The sequence below is a fragment of the Emiliania huxleyi genome (assembly GCF_000372725.1).
Source record: "Emiliania huxleyi CCMP1516 unplaced genomic scaffold EMIHUscaffold_528, whole genome shotgun sequence".
NCBI classification, from domain to species: Eukaryota; Haptophyta; order Isochrysidales; family Noelaerhabdaceae; genus Emiliania; species Emiliania huxleyi.
Window position 1 is genome coordinate 39,487 of NW_005198030.1, and position 23,494 is coordinate 62,980.

At 64.8% G+C, this 23,494-nt stretch overlaps 7 protein-coding genes across 7 annotated transcripts; 4 read left to right on the forward strand and 3 right to left on the reverse strand.

Annotated features, from left to right (window-relative positions):
* Positions 1–200: 200 nt before the first annotated feature.
* On the forward strand, positions 201–884 carry EMIHUDRAFT_246769 (hypothetical protein; the record flags this gene model as incomplete). The annotated part of the gene is made up of 1 exon (XM_005766005.1): positions 201–884. One exon carries the CDS (start codon positions 201–203, stop codon positions 882–884), a length of 684 nt encoding a protein of 227 aa, XP_005766062.1.
* A 798-nt stretch (positions 885–1,682) lies between these two features.
* EMIHUDRAFT_459524 (hypothetical protein) lies at positions 1,683–5,088 on the forward strand (the record flags this gene model as incomplete). The annotated part of the gene is made up of 8 exons (XM_005766006.1): positions 1,683–2,341; positions 2,413–2,737; positions 2,837–3,025; positions 3,128–3,250; positions 3,380–3,454; positions 3,671–3,973; positions 4,208–4,570; positions 4,688–5,088. 8 exons carry the CDS (start codon positions 1,683–1,685, stop codon positions 4,745–4,747), a joined length of 2,097 nt encoding a protein of 698 aa, XP_005766063.1. The 3' UTR covers positions 4,748–5,088.
* EMIHUDRAFT_371041 (hypothetical protein) lies at positions 5,087–6,076 on the reverse strand. The gene is made up of 2 exons (XM_005766007.1): positions 5,525–6,076; positions 5,087–5,458 (listed from the first exon to the last, which is right to left on the reverse strand). Exons 1-2 carry the CDS (start codon positions 5,996–5,998, stop codon positions 5,333–5,335), a joined length of 600 nt encoding a protein of 199 aa, XP_005766064.1. The 5' UTR covers positions 5,999–6,076; the 3' UTR covers positions 5,087–5,332.
* Positions 6,077–9,178: 3,102 nt separating this feature from the next.
* On the reverse strand, positions 9,179–10,942 carry EMIHUDRAFT_470707 (hypothetical protein; the record flags this gene model as incomplete). The annotated part of the gene is made up of 1 exon (XM_005766008.1): positions 9,179–10,942. One exon carries the CDS (start codon positions 10,940–10,942, stop codon positions 9,179–9,181), a length of 1,764 nt encoding a protein of 587 aa, XP_005766065.1.
* A 3,352-nt stretch (positions 10,943–14,294) lies between these two features.
* On the forward strand, positions 14,295–14,444 carry EMIHUDRAFT_49505 (hypothetical protein; the record flags this gene model as incomplete). Its single annotated transcript, XM_005766009.1, has 1 exon — positions 14,295–14,444. A coding segment is annotated over one exon (150 nt), but the record flags the coding sequence as incomplete, so codon positions are not given.
* A 3,164-nt stretch (positions 14,445–17,608) lies between these two features.
* Positions 17,609–18,736, reverse strand: EMIHUDRAFT_119795 (hypothetical protein; the record flags this gene model as incomplete). The annotated part of the gene is made up of 1 exon (XM_005766010.1): positions 17,609–18,736. One exon carries the CDS (start codon positions 18,734–18,736, stop codon positions 17,609–17,611), a length of 1,128 nt encoding a protein of 375 aa, XP_005766067.1.
* A 3,796-nt stretch (positions 18,737–22,532) lies between these two features.
* On the forward strand, positions 22,533–23,000 carry EMIHUDRAFT_47734 (hypothetical protein; the record flags this gene model as incomplete). Its single annotated transcript, XM_005766011.1, has 1 exon — positions 22,533–23,000. A coding segment is annotated over one exon (468 nt), but the record flags the coding sequence as incomplete, so codon positions are not given.
* Between the last annotated feature and the right edge of the window lie 494 nt (positions 23,001–23,494).

The window sequence follows — 23,494 nt, forward strand, 5'->3', positions numbered from 1 at the left end:
GCGCTGCTCCGTCGGCCCGCCTCGTACGAACCACCTGAAATCCCAACCGACATCGTATGTGTCCATGTCGTCGCATGGACCCTCCGGGTCCGGCGCGGAGCGACGGGAAGACAACAGAACGAAGTTTCACCTAATTTTTTCGAGTCCCAAGCTGGAAGCACTGCCCGCTGCTGTTGCCAGCCAAAGCGATACACGTGCATATGGCACTGCGCCGCGTGAGTGGAATCCTGCTCGCTGGCGGCGCCCGCGCCATGTCGACCTCCGTCCCAACCACCGGCATGCCTCCGGGTCCGTTTCCCGTCGGCGTGACTACCGTGCAGTTTTCCGACGGCAGCCGCACCGACCCGGACAGTGGCGGGCCTCGCCAGCTGCAGACGGAGATCTGGTATCCCGCGGCGAGCGAGGCCGCCTCACAGCCGCGCAACCTGTACTCGGAGTTCCTCAGCCGCGGCGTCATCCCCGGCTCGATCGCCGCGGCCGAGTCGGACGACGCCATCGGAGGCTATCGGGAGGGCCTGACGATTGAGGAGCTCGACCGTACGTGGCCCAACCAGGCGGTGCGGGACGCGCGGCCGTGTGGCGCGTGCAAGAGGCCGTGGCCGCTCGTCATCTTTTCGCACGGCTCCGGCGCCTTCCGCGCCAGCTATATCTATTGGACCGAGTTCCTCGCCTCGCACGGCTTTTGCGTGGTCGCGTGCGACCACCCGGGCTCCGCGCGATACACGCAGGTCGGCGGCGCGGTCGTCAAGCCGGGCGGCACGCGCTCGGCGCGCGCGCAGATGGAGGCGGACCGTCCCGCAGACATGCTATTCCTGCTGGACTGCATGGAGGCGCTCTCTCGCGGCGCAGACTCGCGGTTCGCGGGCAGCCTCGCACCTAGATGAAAGAGTGGTCGTGCGCTCCCACGGGCGGCCGAGAAGAGACACGCACTCGGCCCGTTCCATCGGGTTCCCCCCCTCGGCATCGTGTGAGAGTGTCCACAGCGCGGTCCTGTGCTCCCACCCGCTCACATCGCAGGCCGCGTCGACACCGACCGGACGGCGCTGAGCGGCATGTCCTTTGGCGGCTTCTCGACGGCGGCGGCGATGGAGGTGCGGGACCCGCGCGTCAAGGCGGCCATCATGAAGTGCCCCTCCATCGCCATGTCGGGCGGCGGCCAGCTGCACACGTCTGCCCGCAAGGACCGCACCACTCCGGTGATGGTGATGCTCGGCACGGAGGACACCGTGATCGGCGAGGCGGGCAACGCGGCGGGGCGTGCGTACGTCGAGACCCACGAGGGGCCGGCCGCCCTCGTCGAGCTCGTCCGCGGCGGCCACGTCAGCTTCACCTCGTGCGCGCTCTACAACCCGGCGTACGGCAACGGCATCGGCGAGAGCAAGAGCCTGAGCCGGCCGGGCGAGACGTACACGCCGCTCGAGATCGGCGAGCAGCACCGGATGGTCAACAGCTACGGCCTCGCCTTCCTCAACGCGCACCTGCGCGCCGACTACGCGGGCGAGGCGGGCGCCGCAGCCTCGGCCGGCGAATACAATGCAGAGTACCTCAAGGCGAACCGGTTCGACGCGGCGGAGCTGCGTTACGCGGCCAAGTGAGCCTCTCAGGCTGTGCCATAAAAAGTGTTTTTCTCTTCTTCGCCTCGGCCAGACTGGTGCGGCGTCGCAGGCGACACACACACACATATGTCGCTTCTCCCGACCGAGTCTCGCTCCCGCGACCCGGTGAGCACCGACTGGGACGACATTCAGCGCCGGCTCGGCAACCTGCCACCGCTCGAGGAGGCGGCGTCGGCGCTGGCGTGGGAGCCCGAGGAGGCGAGCGACAGGGCGCTGCAGCAGAGGCTGGGTCCCGCCGAGGGTGGCGCGCCGGGCTGCTCCGATGACGCGTCGGCCGACACGGATGCGCTCGAGCAGTGGCGCGCCGAGCGGCTCGCTCAGCTCAAGGGCTTGGCGGGCGGTTTCGGCACGCTTGTGCTCATCACGCGCGAGCAGTTTGTGGCCGAGGTGAACCGCGCCGGCGACGGTGTGGGCGTCGTCGTCTTTCTGCACAAGCCGAAGCACTACCCGTCGGCGTACATGGAGGTGCTGCTCGAGCGCCTCGCAGCCAAGCACCGCGCCGTCAAGTTTTGCCGGATCGGCCACCACGACTGCATCCCCGACTACCCCGACGCCAACCTGCCCACGCTGCTCATGTACCGAGACGACGACCTGCTGCGCCAGTGCGTCGGGCTCGCCGCGTTCGGCGGGGACGCCTACGGCGTCGACGACGTCGAGTGGGAACTCGCCGAGGCCGGGCTCGTCAGCACAGACCTGCCTGCGAACCCGCACGCGCAGCGGCATCGGTGAGGGAGTTGTGTGTGGCGAGCAGTTAGTAGCGCGAGCAGCTTTTTCTTTTCTTTCGCTGCCCTCTGAGAACACGCCGCTCGATGGACTCCATCCCTTCGATGGCTGTCAAGGAGACGGGGTCGGAGGTCAGCGCCTCGATAGAGGAGACGAACCGCGTGCGTGCGGAGCTCGGTCTCAAGCCGCTGGCCGAGGGGAAGGGCTCCAACAAGGAGGCCGAGGCGGCCGAGCGTGGGCGCGAGCTGGCGGCGCAGCGGAAGCAGGAGGCGGAGGAGGAGGCGATGCGCGCCAAGCTGGAGGACGCCAAGCGGAAGCGGCAGCTCCACGCCAAGGTGAGCGGCAAGGGCATCGGCGAGCAGCTCGACGGCGAGGAAATGGACTCGGCCGCGGCGTGGGTGGCCAAGTCGCGGCGCGGCGAGGAGGCGGCCAAGGCGGCGCGGTCAAAGGCGCGCGCGGAGGGGCGGGCGCGGCCGAAGGGGAAGGGGAAGCCCAAGCCGGCAGGGCTCGGCGAGCGGTACGACGAGATGGACGAGGAGTCGCAGCTGAGCGGCGCGCTAGTGGGGCACTCGACGGACGATTTCAAGGCGGGCGAGGACGTCGTGCTGACGCTGGCGGACGAGTCGATCCTGGACGAGAAGGAGGGGAGCTACGCGCTGCGCGAGGGCGACGAGCTGCTCGAGAACGTCTCGATGGCCGAGCAGCAGCGCCGCGAGCGCGCGCGCGACGCGGCGCGCGGCGTGCGCGAGCGCGACGACCCCCTCGGAGGCTCGTCCATCCTCGACAAGTACGACGAGCCCAAGGAGCGGGCGACGGTGCGGCTGGACGGGTCGGGGTCGGTCGACGAGGCGCGGCTCAAGAAGCTCGCCGCCGTCAAGCAGCGCCTCGCCGCGCAGCAGGCGTCGGGCGGCGTCCTCGCCGCGCACGACTTGAGCAGCGGCGGCGCGGCGGCGGCGGTGCCAAAGCTGGCGGTGGGGGCGGACTACATGACGAAGGCGGAGGCGGAGGCGGCGGGGTTCAAGAAGCCGGCGCACCGCGAGAAGAAGAAGCTGCGCAAGAAGTCGCGCGCTTCGGCCGGCGCCCTCGACCTCGACGCGATGGCGGCGGCCGAGGCGGTCGGCGGCGGCGCGTCCAACCTCGGCTCGCGCGGCCAGCGGGCGGCGCGCGCCGAGGAGCGGGCGGCGGAGGCGCAGGCGGGGCGCGACGAGCGCGCGCAGAGATTCGAGCGCGCGCTCGAGATCGCCGAGGGCCGTGCGGCCGAGCGGCTGCGTGGTCCGGCTGCGGCCGGCGGCGGCGGCGGCGAGGACGTGGAGATGGGCGACGCGGGCGAGGCGGAGGAGGAGAGCGCGGAGGTGGACGCGGAGCTGTACTCGGCGCTGGCGCGGGCGCGCCGGGTCGGCAAGATGACGTCGGAGCGGCGGTCGGAGGACCACGCCGCCGCGCGGCTGCAGGCGCAGCTCGAGGAGGCGGAGAGGTGGGCGGCGGAGCGGAGGGACGAGGGCGGGATCCCGGCGGGTGACGACGCGCCGCCGCCCGAGGGATCGATTGAGTTTTCGGAGACGTCCGAATTTATCAAGTCGGTGCAGGCCAAGGAGGAGATCGACGAGGCGGCGGCCGGCTCCGACCTCCCCTCGGTGGCTCGAAAGCGCGCGCAGGAGGCAAAGGAGCGCGCGGGCGACAAGGACAAGGACGCGGCGGAGGGCGGCAAGGAGGACAAGGTCAAGGTGAAGCAGGAGAAGGCGGGCGCGGCGGGCGGCTGGGGCGCGGTGGGGGAGGGCGGCGGCGGGCACGGGAACGACGACGACGACGACGACGACGACGAGGACGACGACGAGGATGAGCAGCTCAAAGGGTTGCACGACCGCGAGGTGTCGTCGGGGCTGGCGGCGGCGCTGCAGATGGCGCGGACGCGCAACATGCTGGGCGAGGAGAAGGAGGCGGCGGGGCGGATGTTCGACTCGAAGGGCGCGGGGCTGCACAACTACGAGGAGGGCAGCGAGGCGGAGAAGGGCGTGCAGCTCAACTACTTCGACGAGTACGGCCGCAAGATGACGCAAAAGGAGGCCTTTCGGCAGCTCTCGTGGAAGTTCCACGGCAAGGGGCCGTCCAAGAAGCGCAAGGAGAAGCGGATGGCGGCCTTCGAGGCGCAGATGACCGAGCAGAAGGACGACCGCGCGATGGCCTACATGGGCGTGCTGCAGCGGGCGCAGCAGTCCACAAAGTCGGCCCACGTGGTCCTGACTGGCCAGCACGCAATCAAGGCGTCCGAGGCGCGAAGCGGGCCGGGCCTGCCGGGGGGGCGGAGGCGGGCTTGGGCTGCCGGACACCAGAGCGTGATCTGTCCGTAGGTGACGGCGAAGCAGCGCAAGGCCGACAAGCCCGCGCCAAAGAAGCCAAAGCTCGGCTGAGGCTGGCATCGTGCGGCGCCGCGGGCGTTGGCGGCGGAGCCGGTGGGGACGAATCCGCCAGCGCCCAGGCCGGGCTTGCGAGGACATGTAGGCACTTGCGGGCCGGGCGCCCGCAGTGCCGCCAGTACGCTGAACGGTTTGCGTGGGGTTTCGCGCGTGTCAAAGTCGGCAGAGACTCGAGGTTGGACACAGTCCTGCTGCTGCTCACACGCTCGTGTCGTCTAACGAGACTCGAGAGGCGCGCGCCCAGCTGTGGCGAGTCGTCCTGGAGAGAGCCGCGGCCGGAGGCCCCGGAGCCGGGTCTGTGGCTTGCCTCTAAAAAGCGGAAAACATTATGCTGTACGCAAACAGCACATAGCTATAATCACTACGGTAGACACCGCGAGTGCGCGTTTGTGGTGCATTACCGGCTCGGCGCCATGCCCATGGAGCCCGCCCCGCGGCGGGAGGGGCGGAGGGAGCGCGATGCCGATGCGCGATGGTCTGGGCCGCGGTATCCACACGGTCAAAGCCGAATCAGCCGCATGTGAGGCATGCGCGCGCTTCGCCGGCCGCGTCCCAGGCACCCGCCGCTGTCTCCCTCCCTCACTTGGCGTTGATCTCGGAATAAAAGACCTTCAGCTTCTCCTGGATTTGCGGAAGCTGCTTCTTCAAGTAGCGCAGCGCCATCTGGTGCGAGCCATCGTTCGGCTCCTTCGCGCTCCATTTGACCTAGGGATATGGGGCGTCGGACGGTGGATGGTCGGCCGGTGGTGTGCGCACTCCCGCGTAGCGCGCCTCATAGGCTCCATCAGACACGTCCTCAGACACGTAGGGCAGAATCAGTGTGCCCTCCACGTCGTCGTAGTCGACAGAGCCCTGCCATTTCAGCTTCACGTCGAGCTCGTAGGCCACGATGCGCTTTCCCTTCCGGTTGGAGACTGATGCCTCGCCCGTGCAGCTCTCCAGCCCAGTCACCCGCACCCAGCCCTTGTCGGGCACGCCAGAGGCCTCAACGCCGACCAGCAGCGCGGTGAGACGCTCCTTACACCACGGCAACAGGTCCTGCTCGCTCCAGTGCCACTGGTTCACGTTCGCCGCATCCTCCCGAGGCGCTGTTGCGCCGGCAATGATGCGCTGCGAGGAGGCGTCGGCCAGTTTCTGCCACAAGGCTTCGGCGGTGGCGTCCTGCAGCGACGTCTCTCTCGCTGCGGATAGAAACTTCTCCTTGGTGACGAATAGGGAAGCGGTCTTGTCGTTCGAGGCTGCCATGCGGGTTTCCGACCCTCCTGGTCAGGGTTTCCGAGCTGCTTGCCAGCCTGCCTGTCGTGTGCCGCGCGCCCCTCACAAGCACGCACAACAAGCACGCACGACAAGCAACGCGGCCCCCGGTCGCTCTCGAGGTCTCGCCTCTCTCGACTCGTCGCCGCGAATGGTTGGGCAGGTTGCTCTCATGCTAAGGGCGTAGTCTACGCCCTTCTCATGCCAGTTCGACGATCGGCAGCCTCACCGAAGGTCGCGCCGCTGCGCAGCGAGAGCCAGGCTCGCCCGGCGAAGGTGACCAGAGAGTGAGTGCTCAACAAATACCAGAAATCAGTAACCAGCCTCCGGCGGGGCCCCCCGCTACATTTACACAAAAAGTCCCAAAACTCGAAATAAATACACCACGGAGCACGGTCACGCGCACACGCGACCTCCCACGCACCACCTGTGAAGATCGCGAATAGCTGCCTCCTCGCGTTTGCGGTGACGCTCCCTGCGACGATTGCTCTCGGCTTGGGACTCTCCCGCCGCGGGAGGCAGATCATACCCCACCGCCGTACTAAGGCCGTCCTCCTGCTGCGAGGTGCCGCACGCCAAGCAACAATCAAAGTCGCACGCATCGCATCGCCAGCGCACCGCAACATCCGGCACATCACCCTTGCATTGAGCACAGGTCTTCGACGCAGTCAGAGATGATATGATGGCTTGGTCTTGCCGCAACGTGGCTCTGTCTCCATAGAAATCATCATAGAACTTTGCAAGGTACTCATACGACGTCTCAGGCACACGTCCCATCGCCACCGCGCCACTGACTTGGTGGCGTCCTACCAAGTCCCAGGCGACGTGGTCCCAGCCATCACTTTCGAAGTCGTGACGCAGCCAAGCAACCATCGTAGCATCTGTTGATCGCCCTACCCCATTCACGTCGGAGGTGATCGTCATCAGCTGCACTGGCGCACCACAGCAATTACTCTCCAACATCGACGACGGCCACTTCTCCCCGTCTGGGGCTACCGGATTCTTGAGGTAGTCATCTAAATCGCCTACGTTCGGATATAAATATCCGGGAAATCCGCACAAGGGGCGGAAGTGGGCGTCGTCGACCGTCACGTGGATCTCGCGAAAAGCAGTCAACTCGTCAACGAGCTGCAGCTCGCCCACCACCAAGCTCCCCGGCTCGATCAGGGTCAGATGCCGCGTAATCCAAGCCGAACTGAGCAGCAGCTCCGCAGAAAGCCCATACGGTGGCGCATCGACTGGCAGCCGTACCCAGGCGTGGGTCTGCGCTGCTTCGCTGAAGTCCATTGACCTGATGGCGCGCTCCTCGCGCTTGCGGTGCCGGTCGCCGCGCCGCTTTGAGGCGCTCGCCGGCTCGCCGTCGGGTGGCAGCGTGTATTCGACCGTCGCGCTGGCCGGACGCTTCGAGCCGAGCGGCGTCGTCACAACCGCGCTAAGCGAGCGCGTCGCGTGCTGCTTGCCGGGCGAGATGACCGGCGCCGACACGCGCAGCTGCTGCACGCCCGGTGCATGCTCGTCAATCCAGCAAGGCTGTGCGAGGAGGCTGCTGCCCACCTGCGCGAGAAAGCTGCTGCCCGCCGCCGATCCGCTGCCCCCGGGCTGGCTGCGCAGCGACGCGCGCATCCGCTCCAGCTCGCGGAGCTTGTCCAACCAGTTTGAGACCTCCCTCCGCTGCTTTATCGGCTTGCCCATCGCCGCAGCCGCGGCGAACTCATCTGGGTGATCGCCGCGGAGCATGGCCTGCGCCGCGGCGACGAGCCGCCAGTCGGCCTTCTTGGACTTGATCAGGGTCGCGTCCTTGAGCGCAGCGACTGCAGCCTTCGCGCCGGCCTCGGCCATTCCTCAGAGGCAACGGCGAACGCACTGCGGTCACCCGCCCTTTGCCGCCGCTTTTGGGGCGCGTGCATCGTCAAAAGATTTGCTGCGACTCGAGGCGAAATGGGGGGCTTCTGGGGGCGGAACAATTCACACCTCGCGCAACAACTTATGTTTTCGTAAACGTAGTCGTGGCCCCCCGCTACGTCGCACGACTGCGACTGGGTAGCGGGGGGCTAAAATCAGGGAGCCTCAGGGAGTGCCACTGCCACCACCCAGGCCGCGGGAGCCGAACGGCTGCGCCGAGGACAGCTCCCTCAGTGTGCTCCGCGGCCCACCAGTGTGCGCCGCGGCGCCGTCCAGCCACTTTGGCGGCCAGCCACCGGACGAGTTCTTCGACTCTGAAGGACAGAAAGGTACCGTCTGAAAGGTATTTTCATGCTCTATTGACTGGCGAAAAATCCCCCGCCAACTGTTTTCACAGCGGGCGTGATTCACACCGAAGCATGAGCAAAGCATGGGCTGGGAAGAGGTTACCCAGTCAGTACTCGTACATACACGATCGCGCCGTGAACACAACTACTCGAGTAACTGACGGATCCGATCCTGACAGTCGCACGCGCCGCGCTGTGGCGCGTGCGACTGTCTTTGTTTGAAGTCAAAGTCGAATCAGAGCGGTGTCGGCGTTGTCCTGAGTTTTCTCCCCCGGACCGCCCAACCGGGACCGCTCCGGGACGCACGCCGGCGAAGCACCATCAAGAAGCTGCTGCACGGCCCGCCGGCATCACACTTTACCACTCAGAGCTCGTCCCGGTCCGTCACAGCGATCCTCGGCCTCCGGAGGGCCCCCGGGACGCGGTCGGGCGATCTGGCGTATGGATTCCCCACCCAGGGCTATCTCACCACTGGCTATCACCTGGACCCATCAACAGGCACCTGCCCGGGGGGCGGCGCCGAGGTCACTAACTGTTGTTCACACCGCTGCCCAACCATTCTTGCAGCACAGTAGGCGAGCCCAAATCACTCTCTAGAAATCACTGAGTCACTGTGAGAGTCGTCACGTGAATCGTGATTTCTTGTTGGTTGGGTTTCACAAAATCCTCATCGCAAACCCTGTCACACAGCACACACAGCAGAGAGTCCTCTTACGCGCTACGCGGGAATGTAAGAGCAAAGAGCCACATACACTGAAAATCATAAATCTCTCTCCAATCTGGCACGGTCCACACGCGGACCACACAGGTTCACAGCCGCGCGGTACACAACGAAAGGAGAGATCTCTCTACATACGAACAAGTTCACGAAAAAGCGTACACTCGACAGAGGGAACTGTCATCTGACATACAGCATCCCAACCTAGTCAATGCAGGGAATCTCGTACACCCCTTCGACCACGGGGTAGGGGAACCAGACCAAGAACTTCATCAGGAGGCCCGTGGGGGCGGGCTGCAGCGGGAGCTCGTCTTCGCCGCACGGCGCCCACTCTTCGGCCTCGTCGAGCGGGCGGCGGAGGACGCGGCAGTTGATCCCGCCCGCGCCGTCCTCCTCGAGGCGCACCTTGGACTGCACGGCGGTGTGCCTCCACTTCTCGTCGCCGACGACGCCGGGCAGCGTGTCGTACTCGAGGACGAAGGACTCGTTGGCGGCGCGCGCCTCTGCGAGCATGCGCCGCAGCTCGAGGCCGGGGACGGTGTACACCGGGAAGGGCCCCCCTCCGGCCGCCGTCCAGTGCGGCACGTGCCTCCGGATCCTGTGCGAGCCAAACATGCGCATCACGGTCGGGTGGTACTCGTGGCCGATGTGCCCAAACGAGTGGAGCATGTCGCGGATGCCGGGCCGCAGCTCGTCCGTCACGTTGCACGGGTAGAGCGCGTTGAGGTAGTCGCTCGAGCAGCTCGTGATGCGGACGACGCCGCCGCCAAACCCGTCCGTGCCGCGGCTCCACTCCCACTGCTGCAGCAGCGAGGTTGGCATGAGGAGGTGGTTAGAGCCGCCGTGCTCGCGGATGTGCGAGAAGGGGCTCGTCGCAGAGATGTCCATCAGGCCCAGCGTCTGCGCGCCGAACACGTAGAAGAGGACCGCCAGCACCCAAAAGGCGCCGTTTGCGCGTAGGAGGCGGCTGGCGAGCCCGCCGACGGCGCCCAGGCCGATGGGCCCCGCCTCCGCCCACGCGGCCGCGTGCCGCATGTCGAGAAGCACGACTCTCGCGCCGATGAGGCAGAGGATGGTCTGGGCGGGGATGCCCCAGTTGATCACGATGCCGGGGTCGGAGGTGAGCGAGGCGGACCAGGCCGCGAGGGCGACGGAGGCGACCCGGAACGCGAGGCCGCTCGAGGTCCTCGGCGCGCTCACCACCTCGGCCAGGGCCACCGTCCACGCCTCGGGCATGACAAAGAAGAGGCGGGTGTAGCAAAACACACCGAAGAGCGGCACCGCGTTCGGGTGCGGAGTGATGCAGATCGCGTAGTGGAGCATGTTGGATAGCACGAAGCCGGCGCGGCGCATGGGCCGGCTGGGCAGGAGGAGGAGGACGCCGATGCTCATCTCTCCGATGATCGTCATCCACGGAGCACTACCGAGAGCTGCGGTCACCAGCCACGGCGGGAGTAGGCCCTCCGGCGCGAAAGTGGCCAGCAGCGACGCGATGTAAATGGTGCCGCACGAGACGGTCGGGTCGAGGAAGCTGGTGTTCATCTTCCAGAAGCCGGCTCCGATGTAGAAGAGGCTGATCATGGTGCGCACGAGGTCCTTCGTCTGGTCAACGACGGCGGTGGCGGGACACAGCAGCAGCGTGACCACGCATGCGAGCTCGAGTGCGTTCGCCCAGTGGCAACTCTCCCAGATCATGGGCGACTGGACCACGAACATGGACACGCGCACAAGCATGGAGAGGCTGACGAGGAGCCGAGACGGCACGGCCAGGATGGCGAGCCAGAGAACGCACTGTGCCCAGAACCAGACGGGCGTTTCGACGCACTCAGAAGGGAAGAAGCTTTCGCAGCCCGGCACGAGGAACATGTTGCCGTAGATGATAACGAACTCAGTGACCGCCCACAGCCGCGCGTAAGCTCGAAGGAGGTCATGCTGAGAAGGATGCGGCACGGCCTTGCTCGGTGCCATGCGCCGAGCTTTGAGCGCGCCGCGCGAGAGCCGAGCGCGCCGCGCCAGAGCCGAGCGCGCCGCGCCAGAGCCGAGCGCGCCGCGACAGAGCCGAGCGCGCCGCGCCAGAGCCGAGCGCGCCAGGCAGCCCGCACTCGCCGGCGCCCCCAAAAAGAATTTTACGCATTAACAACAACATGTACATGTGCGGTTGATGACTGCACTCCAAGTGCTCCAAGTGCTCCAACAAACTCCCTCGCACAACACTGGGCACGGGACTGGCGCGCACTGGCACTAACACAGGTACACCACGGGAGCCAGAAAGAATTTTACGACCAAACCCCCTCGCACGACACCGTACGGTGCTTCGGTGCTCGAGCGCGCTCAACATTGTGGTCGTTCAGGGCGGCTCGCACAGCGCCCGCAGGCACACACACACACACACACACACACACACACACACACACACACACACACACACAACACACACACACACACACACACACACACACACACACACACACACACACACACACACACACACACACACACACACACACACACACACACACACACAGCCCCTTCCCCTTCCCCTTCAAGACCGCACGGGCGAGGACACGCGCAGGGGCCGCACCTCTAGCGAAGCCCACAGAGTGGGAGACTCCTATCACCGCCCTGCCACCCACGTGAGCCTTTTGGCCGCCTCTGTCAGTGTGCCCGTGGTAGTGAGAGACTGCTGGTGAGAAGCCGGAGGAAGGTCGCTAGTCGAGAGAGATCGCCAGCGGAATAGGGAGTCCACCGTGCTGCGAGCCTGTCGCTGTCCCTTGTCAGGAGCAGGAGAACTAGGAGAGCGCAACCAATAGGAGGCCCGCGCCTGCCCCCGTGCCGCCGGGTGCAACCTGTCCTATACGAGAGAGGAATCCCTGGGACCCTGTCGTGTGGGTGAACCCTGCCCAGCCCCCGTCCATGTCGCGATGCGCTCCCCGCTCCCGTTCCCCTGTGTCCCTGATCGTCCTTACAAGATCCTGCTCGCGCAGGTGGGGACCCTGTCCTTCTCCCACCCCTCGTTTGGCGTGCCCGTTTTATTTATCTTTATACACCGGGTACGGGACTGGCACTGCAAAAAAGAATTTCGGGCTGCTGACCCCTGGCCCTGGATGTGCGGTTAAATGACTGCACTCCAAGTGCTCCAAGTGTGCATCCTAAGCAAAGCCCTCTCTCCTCCCCTATCCCTCGTTTGGGTTGTCTGTTTTCTTTCTTTCTTTCTTCTCACGACCCCGGAGGAAGGTCGCTAGACTGAGATGAGACCGCCAGTGGAGTTGGGATTCCACCGTGCACCGCGCTGCGAGCCTGTCGTGTCCCTTGTCAGGAGCAGGAGAGCCCACCTGGGAGAGAGATTTTTAGAAGCCAACAAGAAATGTGGCACACAGAGTGATTTGGGCTCGGCAGCTTGTCGACTACTGGCCGAAGCCGGAGTCGGAACCGTAGCCGAGATGGTCTTCGAGGGTGTCGAATATGTCATTCGCCTCGCTAGTGGAGCCGGTGCCGCATGAGTCGCGGTCGGAGGAGGAGTCGTCGGAGGAGTGGTCGGAGAACTCGCGCTTGTCGCGCCTGATGCGCTCTGCGAGGGGGCCGGGGTCGTAGTTGTCGTGCTCGAGCGTCGGGTAGGTAGCGCGCCTTGCGACCTTGTCGGCTTCTTCTGTCCCACCTGTGTCCCCTTGATCGTCCTTCCAAAATCCTGCTCGTGCAGGTGTGGACCCTGTCCTCCTCCCCTATCCCTCGTTTGGGTTGTCTGTTTTCTTTCTTTCTTTCTTTCTCTCACGACCCAGCCAGCCCTAGCTTGGGATGTCCGTTTTATTTATTCATTTATTCTCTCACGAAAAATAATTTTACGCCAGGAACAGCTTGTAAGAGCTGTATACGGTAAAGATCGATGGATTTTTTTGCCTATTGTCGGTGGTTCTTGCCCCCTTGGGGCTCCTGGAGGAACGCACAACACTGGGCACGGGGCTGGCGCGTTAGTGCCAGTGCGCGAGAACAAATCCCTGTGTGGTGGCAGGCCGTTTTCCCACCCCTCCTGCTTGACGGAGGTTGACGGCTCTCCCTACATCCGGTACATGCCGTACCGCGCAATGAACTTCCGCGTCGTGCGTCCTTCGGGGAGTCGGGGAGGAGCGACTCGCGGGAGGAGACGGCGTCGCGCCCAGTGACACCTGCCTGCGCCGTGCCACGGTGTACGCTACTCCTCTTCAAGTGCGGCGCAATGAGCCACCTTCGCCGGGCTGCCAGCGGCGGGGCCCAGATGGTGAGGCCTGCGACCATCCCGGAGATGGCCAAGGCTGCTCGGTTGGAGCTCGTTGGCGTGGTCGGAGCCAAGGACCCGATAGCTCACCTCGGCGGCTGCCTCAACGTCTCGAGGCTGCTGACGCTTGCGAGCATCAATCAGGAAGATGACGGCAACCTCGTCGAGGATGACATGGAAGCGGCACAGGAGCTGATCGGGTCGACACAGGATGAGCTCATGAACTCTGGTGTGATCGCGGCCTTGGTTCTGTACATGGTGTTCTTTCCTGCGTACGAGGAGGCCGAAACCTTGACGACGATTCGAGACAGTATGGAGGGGGCTGGCAGCGTTGGTGTCGACGACGTGACGTCCATGATCGCCACCATGCTGAGCGTCTCCATGTCGTCCTTCACGCTTGCGGCTAGCTCGATCCTCTACATGCAGATGACCTGTTGGATGACCACGCCACGGGCCAAGCTGTGGTACGTCATCAACGCCTCCCGCGTAACCAACGCGATAGACACCTGCAAGGATGGAACCGTCTTCCTAGCATCTCTGGCACTCGCGTGCGAATGTTCGTCGACGGGCAGCGCCATCGACCTTCTGCCAGGGATCCCCGTGATTGCCCTGGTAGCCAGCATATTCTACGTGAAGCTCCACCTGGCGCGGCGCAGCCGTGACTCACTCGCCGCCGAGTTGTCGCTCGCGTTCCAAAAGCTCTCGTCGTCGGGCCGTTGGGAGGAGATGCCGGTGGAGGCGCTTGCCGGTGAGCTGCGGGCGCGAGTTCAGAGGGAGGGCTCCGCCGAGTTGACCGCCTCCTCGCCTGCACCCACCACCGATGCAGCCGCCCCCGACAAAACGGAGGAAGCCGTCGAGCGAGCCAGAACTCCCCCCCCCGCCGATCTACCCGCACCCGAGCGCGCTAGTGGTGAGGTCACTGCAGAAGAAGGTGCCAGGGGCAGCGGTTGGCTCAAGATGCGTTGGTCGGCGCTGGTCGATCTCGCCTTCTCGGCAAAGGGCATATACGGCAGCGTTTCTGAGCCGGACCCGGCCCCAGAGGTGGCCGACCGGCGCTCAATAGCGCCCCCCGAACCGGCGCTGGCGCTGACGAGTGAAGAGCCGGGGTGGGTGCCGAACAACGAGCGCCGCGGGTGCAACATATGCCAGAAGAAGTTTGGGCTGCTCCGAAGAAAGCACCACTGCCGGCTGTGCGGCGAGGTGATTTGCGGCGACTGCTCCGGCTGGCGGGTGAAGGCACGGTCGGGGTTAGCCGGGTCCTCTGAGGCGGTGCGGGCTTGCAAAACCTGCGCGACAGCGCCCGCTGATCCGACAGCATGAGAGCGCATGGCGTGCGCTGCAGCCTGCTGGAAGCTCGCTCGAGATAGGATCTCGGGTATACTCCGGGAGTGAGAGCCCGGCTTGCCTCGAGTGGTGCAGGTGCAGAGCCAGAGCTCCACCAGCGCTAGACAGAGCGGGCGAAAGGTGGGCGCGTCAGGCGAACGAGGCCGCTGCGCGAGTCCTTCTCGACTCAAGCGCGCGCGGGGGGGGTCTGCGGAGATGTTTCTCTTTTCCATGGAGCTGGCCAAATAACCATCATACTCGTGCAACACGTACCCGTCCCCGAGCCGTTACTTCGCCGCGACGTTTCTTAGAGGGCCTGTCTGCTGTGAGAGAGAGTTCAGTTGTTTAAAGGCCCACTCCACGCCCCCTTTCGACTTTGAGCAAGTGTCGACACTTGGCCGCCGCTGCCTCCTGAGCACCCCCACGCCGGTTGGGGCTGCTCTCCGCCCACCAGCCGGCCACAGGCCGCCACCCTGGCCGGCCGGCGTCGAGAGAACGGCCAGACTCGACCGACCGGGTGTCGCGCCGCTGCCTGCGTCTCGCGCCGCTGTAGCAGCGCCAGCGGCTCGGCCGCGCATCCTTCACACACGCCGCCACGACCAAGCTGAGCGGGCCCAGTGTCGAGGTCTGGTGCGAGCTGCATGTGAGGGGCGGCTTTGGCCACAGCAGGTCCACCAGACGGATCTCAAAGCTTGCCGTCGGCGTGCTGTCGTGGCGAGAGCCGAGACCGCTGCAGAGGAGCCGAGTGCAGTGACGATCCAGAGGCTACCAGGGCCACCAAGTGGTAGCCCTTGCCCATTCTGATCAGGGCTGTGCTTTGGTGGGGTTGTGCTTGAGCATGTGTGAAGTGGGAGTGCGTGCCGGCGGTGTCTGTGGGTGAAACGGGCGTGAGTGAGGCCGTAAGAGCCGTGGTATGAGCCAGAGTGGGCTTCATCCGTCATCACCCAAAATAAGGACGGTTTGGGACAGCTCAGACTTGGTACTGATGAGCCTGGGCCAGGAGGGCGACAGAGAAGGCGAGGTGGTGAGCTGGGAAGCCGCTTCATCGGCACCTGGACGTGTCGCGATGAACTGCCGAAAAGTACTATTTGCGGCTATTGCTCAAAACTTCGGGAGACAAGGCCTACATATTATGACTGAATCCTTGCGCCTGGTGCATGAGGGCTGCGGGTCGGGACATTTCACGGTCGGTGGCGCCGGTGTTGGCCTCCGGAAAGCCCTCGCAATCGCCTCGGATGGGGTCCACCGGAGACAATCTCGAGCCCTCTCCGTGGCATCACGAGCCGGTGTGAGCTTGCAGACCCAAGGTAAGTGCGGTCTGGGACGGCTTAGGCTTGCTACTGATGGGCCTGGGCCAGGAGGGCGACAGAGAAGGCGAGATGGTGAGCTGAGACGCTGGAGAGTCCGCGCGTGACCTTGTCGCGATGCCAGTGCCACGAAGCGATATTTCCTGCTCTCAGCCCACCATCTCGACTTCTCAGTCGCCATCCTGGCCCAGGCTCATCAGTACCAAGTCTGAGCTGTCCCAAACCGTCCTTATTTTGGGTGATGAAGCCCACTCTGGCTCATACCACGGCTCTTACGGCCTCACTCACGCCCGTTTCACCCACAGACACCGCCGGCACGCACTCCCACTTCACACATGCTCAAGCACAACCCCACCAAAGCACAGCCCTGCTCATAATTGACAAGGGCTACCACTTGGTGGCCCTGGTAGCCTCTGGATCGTCACTGCACTCGGCTCCTCTGCAGCGGTCTCGGCTCTCGCCACGACAGCACGCCGACGGCAAGCTTTGAGATCCGTCTGGTGGACCTGCTGTGGCCAAAGCCGCCCCTCACATGCAGCTCGCACCAGACCTCGACACTGGGCCCGCTCAGCTTGGTCGTGGCGGCGTGTGTGAAGGATGCGCGGCCGAGCCGCTGGCGCTGCTACAGCGGCGCGAGAAGCAGGCAGCGGCGCGACACCCGGTCGGTCGAGTCTGGCCGTTCTCTCGACGCCGGCCGGTGAGACTGACGGCCTGTGGCCGGCTGGTGGGCGGAGAGCAGCCAGGAGGACTCCAGAGTAGCCAGCAACATGAAGCAACGGGAGAGCGCACAGCGAGCGCAAACACAGCTCTGAGAAAGGGCGGGGAGTGGGCCTTTAAATTCTTAGAGGGTGTTGAGTCGCGAATACACATGCGGTATGGCGGTGAGCGCGAGGCAACACTCCGCGCGGCGGCGGAAGCACACTTTGGTGTCGCCGTGGTCCGAGGCGCCGCCGGCGAGCAGCTGTTCTGCAGCAACGCCTGGACGCCCTTTGAGTACGATCACAATGGCAACCGCGACCTTTTCATCACCGGCTTCCGGGTAGAGCGGTGCTCAACGTACAACACTCTCGTCAAGTAGGTGCTGAAGTAGGTGCTGTTCGAAGCGTGTGAATGGCAGCAGTTTCGGCGGCGCGTATCCCGGCGAGCTGGTGCTGCAGACATTTTTGGAGGGTTCGCCCGATACTGGCTTCGTCTACACCTTTGATGGCCCGATTCGCGGCAAGGTGCGGGTGACATGCGAGCTCAGGCCAGGTGTGTTTGCTGTGCCCGTGCTGCTGCTGAGATGCTTCATGGCGTACGTAGCTATCACTACCGAGCGCATACGCGATCTGAGCCGCTGCTGAGCCGTTTCGCGGGCAGCCTGCGCGCGCGGGGGGCGTCCGGCTGTCGCGTGTCGGCTGTGTGTGGTGTGGAGAAACCGCAACGATCGGCGAGGCCGCGCCGACATGCAGCATGCGGATGCGCAGCCGCAGGCGGCCAGGGGCACGACTCAGAGCCCTCAGCGGGTGAGAAGATGACCGGGCGTGGCGCTCACTGGCGCGTGGCGGGTACTAGAAACAAGAACAAGATCTCCGCCCAAACGGCGAAATGAGAATCGCATTAAAATCCCTGTGTGGTGGCGGCGTGCCGTCCTCCCATCCCTCCCTTGGGCTGTCCGTTTTCTTTCTTTTCTTTCTGAGAATCGCATACTCGGAAACATGCAGTAAATATTGGCGTTTCGACACTCGAGGAGAAACAGGTGAGAGAGCAGGGTTGCTACCTGACCAGCTTGAGCAAGCTCGTGTACGCCGCGTTCAGCTCATAGACGGACGGGCGTCCCGCCAGCTCCTCCTCGGTTGCGGCGTCAGGGTGCAGCTCGCGCGACCGAAGGCGGAACTGCGCCCGCAGCGCCTTTTCGTCCAGCGCGAGCAGGTCGTCCTCGCTCACAGCCTCGAAGCCCAGCAGCGCTAGGTCGGACTCGAAGAGACGGAGGCGCCCGAGCCGCTCACGCGCCTCGGCAGCCTGCTGCAGCTCACGCTTCTTCTCCTCCGCCGCATCGGCGTCCATCAGCCCGGCGGCGGCGGCGGCGTTGACGGCAGCCTCGGCCGCCTGCGTCGCCGCGACGTCGCTCAGCGGGCGCGGTCTCTGGACACGCAATGCTTCTTCTGCCGCCTCCCGCTTCTGCCGCAGCTCCTGGTCGCGCCGCTCCGCAGCCGCGCGCTCTGCCGCCGCCGCCTCTGCCGCCGCCGCGGCCGCAGCCTCAGCCGCCGCCGCCGCCGCCTCTGCCGCCGCGCGCTCGCGCGCGGCGGCCGCCTCGGCCTCGGCATTGGCCTCCGCAGCCACCGCCGCCTCGCGCGCCTCGCGCGCCTCGCGCTCCGACTTTGACTCGCCGAACAGGCTGGAGAGCAGCGCCTTGCCCGCCGTCTCTGCGACTGCGGCGCCAACCTCGATGCCGACGGCCACGCCAACCGAGCCGAGCGCTGAGAGCGGATTCTCCTTCTCCCACGCCTCCAGCGCCGCCGCCGCCGCGTCGAGGTCCGCCGTCGCCGAAGCCAGCTCATGCTCCGCGGCCGACGCCGCGGCGGCCGCCTCGTCCGCAACCTTTTGGGCGGCCGCCGATCGGCTTGCCGCCGCCCGTGCCTCTGCAGCGCACCTCTCCGCTGTCTGTGCTTCAGCCTCGCGCCGCTCCGCCGCAGCAGCCAGCTCGTCCTTTGCAGCCGCCACCCGCGCCTTGGCTGCAAGCTTGTCCTTCTGAAGCGACGCGGTCGGTGGCGGCGGCGATGGTTCAGGTGTCGCGATCGGCGCACGCGAGCGCGGACGCTGCGCTCGTGGGCGCAAAGCGACGTTCAGACCACTAGCTTGGAGGAGGAGGAGGGTGCTGACGGCAGTGATGCCCCGGCTCATTCGCGTCATTTCGAGAAGGATCCGGCGCGGAGGATGTTCTCTCGCTCTGCAAGCACAATTCACGCCGCAAGAGACGACAGGGTTGCCAGGTGAGAGCGAATGGCGCGGTTCACGCCTCGCACAACAACAGTCAACAGAGAGAGAGATGCGCTCTGCATGGTGGGACATAAAAGAGAGCGAGTACTTGGGCGAGTAGGCCTTGCGGTCGACGCTGCCGCGCGCGACTTTGCGCGCAAGGCGGCGCAGCTTGAGAACGGCGGTGGGCGAGAAGCCGCCGCCGAACGTCTCGTGGAGCAGCAGGGGTTGAAGTTGTTGCGCTTGACAAAGATCGCGTCGTGTGGTAGAAACCATGTTTGTTTGTGCGTGTCCCCGCGCGTGGCACGGGAGGCTGCGGGCATCGCTGCGGCAAAAGCGCCCGTCATCTGCTTTGCTTTCGCCCGCGTTGTACGACAACTTTCGGTTTATCATAGCCGCCGAACTTTTTTACCTCGCTGTTTCTTTAAAGGCGTCTCGCTGCTGCGTATTCTCGTATTATCGTCGAGTAGTTGCGTGGGGGCGGTACGTATTCTCGTATCACTAGCTAGTGTCGTGTCCACTAGCTCCGAGTAGAGGGGGGGCGCTCCGCAGCTAGGGGAAACACAAAGCGCAGACTAACCCTCGGAGAGTATTCTTTAGTTCCGAGTAGAGGGGGCGCTCCGCAGCTAGGGGAAACCCAAAGCGCAGACTAACACTCGGAGAGTATTCTTTAGCTCCGAGTAGAGGGTGCGTTTTCTGCAGTTAAGGGGAAACCCGGTACACGGAGCCAACCCTCGGAGACCCGTGTTATGGCCCTGCGACCGCGCACCCCCCAGGGCTAGGGCTCTCTTGCCCGCAACCCGATACCGATCATCCGGCCCGCTGGGTGCGCTTCTTAGCTCCCCGGCCCTGGATGTGAGGTTAATGACTGCACTCCAAGTGCTCCAAGTGCCGTATCTAAGAATGTCACTTAGGTTGTGTCTTTTCTTTCTTTCTTTCTTTGACGCGAGGTGGCATGAAGCTTGCAGCGAGAATCGGCGAGGAAGTGATGAGAGATAGGAAGAGGCAGACGCCCAAGGGTGGGCGACGGCTAGCAACACACTCCTCTCCTTAAAATCCCCTGTGTGGTGGCGGCGTGCCGTCCGTCCTCCCATCCCTATCCCTGGTGTGGATGGTTTTTTTCGCGGTACCGCGGCGGGATATGGCGGGATATGGCGGGATATGGCGGGATACCGGGAGATACCGGGAGATACCGGGAGACACCAGGAGATACGAGATACGGGCAGATACGGGCAGATACGGGCAGATACGGGCAGATACGGGGAGATGCGAGGAGATGCAAGGAGATACGGGGAGATACAGTCAGATATTGGAGAGATACATCAAGATACCGCAAAAAAAACGTCCACACTAGGACTATCCCTCCCTTGGGTTGTCTGTTTTCTTTCTTTCTTTTTCTGTGACTTTTGTGGCGTGCTAGTCCGTGCCAGTCTGCTGTGAGAGGGGCTTTTATTCGTAGAATTCTTTTCTTGCATAATTCTTTTTCTGACGTTCCAGCCAAAGAATTCCACCTGGAAAAAGAAAAGATACTCCCGCGCTAGGCCGTCGGCCCATTGCACGCTCGCTCAGTGCACGCTCCTGAGTGCTGATGAGTTGTGAGAGAAGCTGCGTGAGGGCAGCTGGTACGCGGTGCAGGAACTTACCGGGTTTTATGTGGGCGCACGGTTTCTTTCCAGTGTCGATGCCAGTGACAGGCCAGTGCATATGTGCATTCAGTCAGACCCCAGAGTTGTGCATGAATGCGAAAGGTCGATGCCTGGGGGAGGGTGTAGAGGATGTAGAGTGTAGAGCGCTGTAGAGCTGTAGAGATGTAGAGCGCTCTGGAGCGCTGTAGAGCTGTAGAGCTCTACATCCGCCGCGTGACGAGGCGCCTGCGTTTGTAGAGCGATGTAGAGCGCGGTTTTGCTGTAGAGTTTGTTGTAGACAAGAGGCTCTACAGCCAAACCGCCGGGAAGGCAGTAACTCAAAGAGGTCGAGTCGCACTAATGGGGTGTCTCCGAGCTTACTGGAGCTCTGATGGACGGCCCTGACTATCCCTGACACACAGAGAGTCACTCTGACGGCACACAACACCCTATAACTGCGTCATGACCAGCCTGCCATGCGTCGCCGGTGCCGCATTCGTCGCAGTGCTTCTTTAGCAGGCGGTGGACTGTCGGCTGCGAGGACGGTCGCATTTTGCGCGAGGCGAGGCGAGCATTGCTGCGCGTTGCATGCGCCATGACTCGCGCCAGCGCGTGCGGGAGCCCCTGGCTGAGCGTTGAGTCCAGGCGAGTTGCGCTGGCCACTATCGCTACGCCGAGCCGAGCTGACGCGCCGAGGCGCCGGCCAGTCGCAGCCGTGAGGCATGCCACAGCAGCAGAGGCACGCCACCTGCCACCCATTGGGCGGGCAGACAGAAGGCCAGGGCAGCACTGGCAGGTGCAACGCGCCTCATGTCGGAGAGCGAACGGGCCTCGTTCGCCGCTTATGATGTAGAGTTTGTTGTAGAGATTTCACGTTGTAGAGCGCCTCTACATCGCTCTACAACGCAGGCGCCTCGTCACGCGGCGGATGTAGAGCTCTACAGCTCTACAGAGCGCTCCAGAGCGCTCTACATCTCTACAGCTCTACAGCGCTCTACACTCTACATCCTCTACACCCTCCCTCCAGGTCGATGCCTCCACGCCAAAGCGGCGAGCAAGCGAATAGAAAATAATCAAATGACGATCGGCCGTCGAACGATCCCGAGGCACGAGGGTCGTCGGTTGAGCTAGGGAGCCTGGCGATGGACGCCACCGCGACCCCTCGTGGCATCTCTCTCGCCGTCGGCGAGCTAGGGGCTCGCGGACGGCCGAATTAATATAGATGTATTGAACGAATAGTTTGACGTGCGTCCGTCTGTCGGATCATCCGACAAGGTAGAGCGCACCCACGGCTTGTCTTGTTTTGGGGTCGAGGGACCTCACCTTTCCCCCCTTTTTGCAATTAACAATGCTTTGGAATCTATGTGTGGACATGACCTCGAGTGGATCCCCCTCTCCGACGCTTGCCCCCTCTCCTGACGCGCACCCCGCGCAGACGGCGCTCCGGGACAGACGGAGCAGGCAGCGACCGCGCGCGCGGTCTCTGCTCCGCCCCTCCGTCCGTCGCGCGCGCCGCGCGCGCGCTGCGCCGCTGCCGCCGCGCCCCCCTCGCCGTCTGTTTCCCGCCGTACTCGAGTATGGTGTGCGGTGCGCGCAGCGCACACAGCAGCCTCCCCACCCCCCTACCCACCCCGTCGCGCCGCCGCCGCCGCCCCCGCCGCCGCCGCCGCCCCCGCTGTAGCGTTTGGGGGGCGACTGGCGACGGCAAAAATGCAAGCCACCCCAGGCAGTTAGAGTTTACTTGAAAAAAGAAAAAGATCGGCCGCGCCTGTCCTTTCGCGCTTTGACCCTGGCTTTGACCGTCGGAGACATCAGAATCACGGGAGACCGGGCACGTCTGGATGCCCGCTCGGACCGCGCTCGTCCATCGCTCGCTCTCCACCGCGCTCAACCATCGCTCGCTCGCGCTCGTCCATCGCTCGCTCTCCACCGCGCTCGCCCACCGCTCGCTCTCCACCGCGCTCGCCCACCGCTCGCTCTCCACCGCGCTCGCCCACCGCTCGCTCTCCACCGCGTTCGTCCAGCCCGCGCTCCGGCCGCTCTCTGCGGAGGACGCGTCCGACGTGGAGGCTGTGGTGGACGCTTCGGCGCGACGGCTCTTCAGCCTGTTCGAGCGCCACGGCAGCAGCGACTACATCGGCGAGCCAATGTCCATCACGGAGCACTCCGTGCAGACGGCAAACGCGGCGCTCAAGGCGGGCGAGACGGACATGGCCGTGCTCGCCTGCCTGCTTCACGACGTGGGCCACCTCTGCGGGCTGGAGGCGGGCCACGCGCCAGGCATGGGAGGCTGCGGGACGCCCGACCATGAGCGGATCGGCGCGGACTTCCTCGGCGCGCTCGGCCTGCCGCAGGACATCGCCTACCTGTGCCACCACCACGTCGGCGCAAAGCGGTACCTGTGCGCCACGGTGCCGGGCTACGAGGAGCGGCTCTCCGAGGCGAGCAGCGTGACCCTGCAGCACCAGGGCGGGCCAATGTCGCCGGCGGAGGTTGCGGCGGCCGACGCCGACCCTCGCTGGCCGCTCGTGCTGCGGATGCGACGGTACGACGAGGCGGGCAAGGACCCGCACGCAGCAGCGACGAGCCCTCGCGACTTCGAGGCGCCGCTCCGCGCTGCCTTGCGCGCGTCGGTCGTCCAGCAGCTCGACGCCGCCGCCGCCTCGCCGCTCGCGTACCCGCTCTCTCCCTTTGCAAGCGGCTACCTGCTCTCGCAGGAGCAGCTCCGCTTCTGGGACGAGCAGGGGTACCTGACGCTGCGGCAGGCGCTGCCGCCAGCGACGGCGGCCGCGCTCTCGGCGATGGCGGACGAGGCGGCCGCGCTGCCGCGCGGCGCGTGCTACCCGTGGCTGCTGCACGACGAGAGGTCGAGGGTCGACGGGGAGGTGCGGATCTGCCGCGTCGAGAACTTTGTCAAGCACCACCGTGGCTGGGGCGAGGTCGGGCTCGGACTCTTGCAGCAGCTCGTCACGCAGGCCTTCCGCGCGCCGGCGGTCCTCTTCAAGGACAAGATCAACTTCAAGGGGCCGGGCGGCGGCGGCTTCCTCGCCCATCAGGA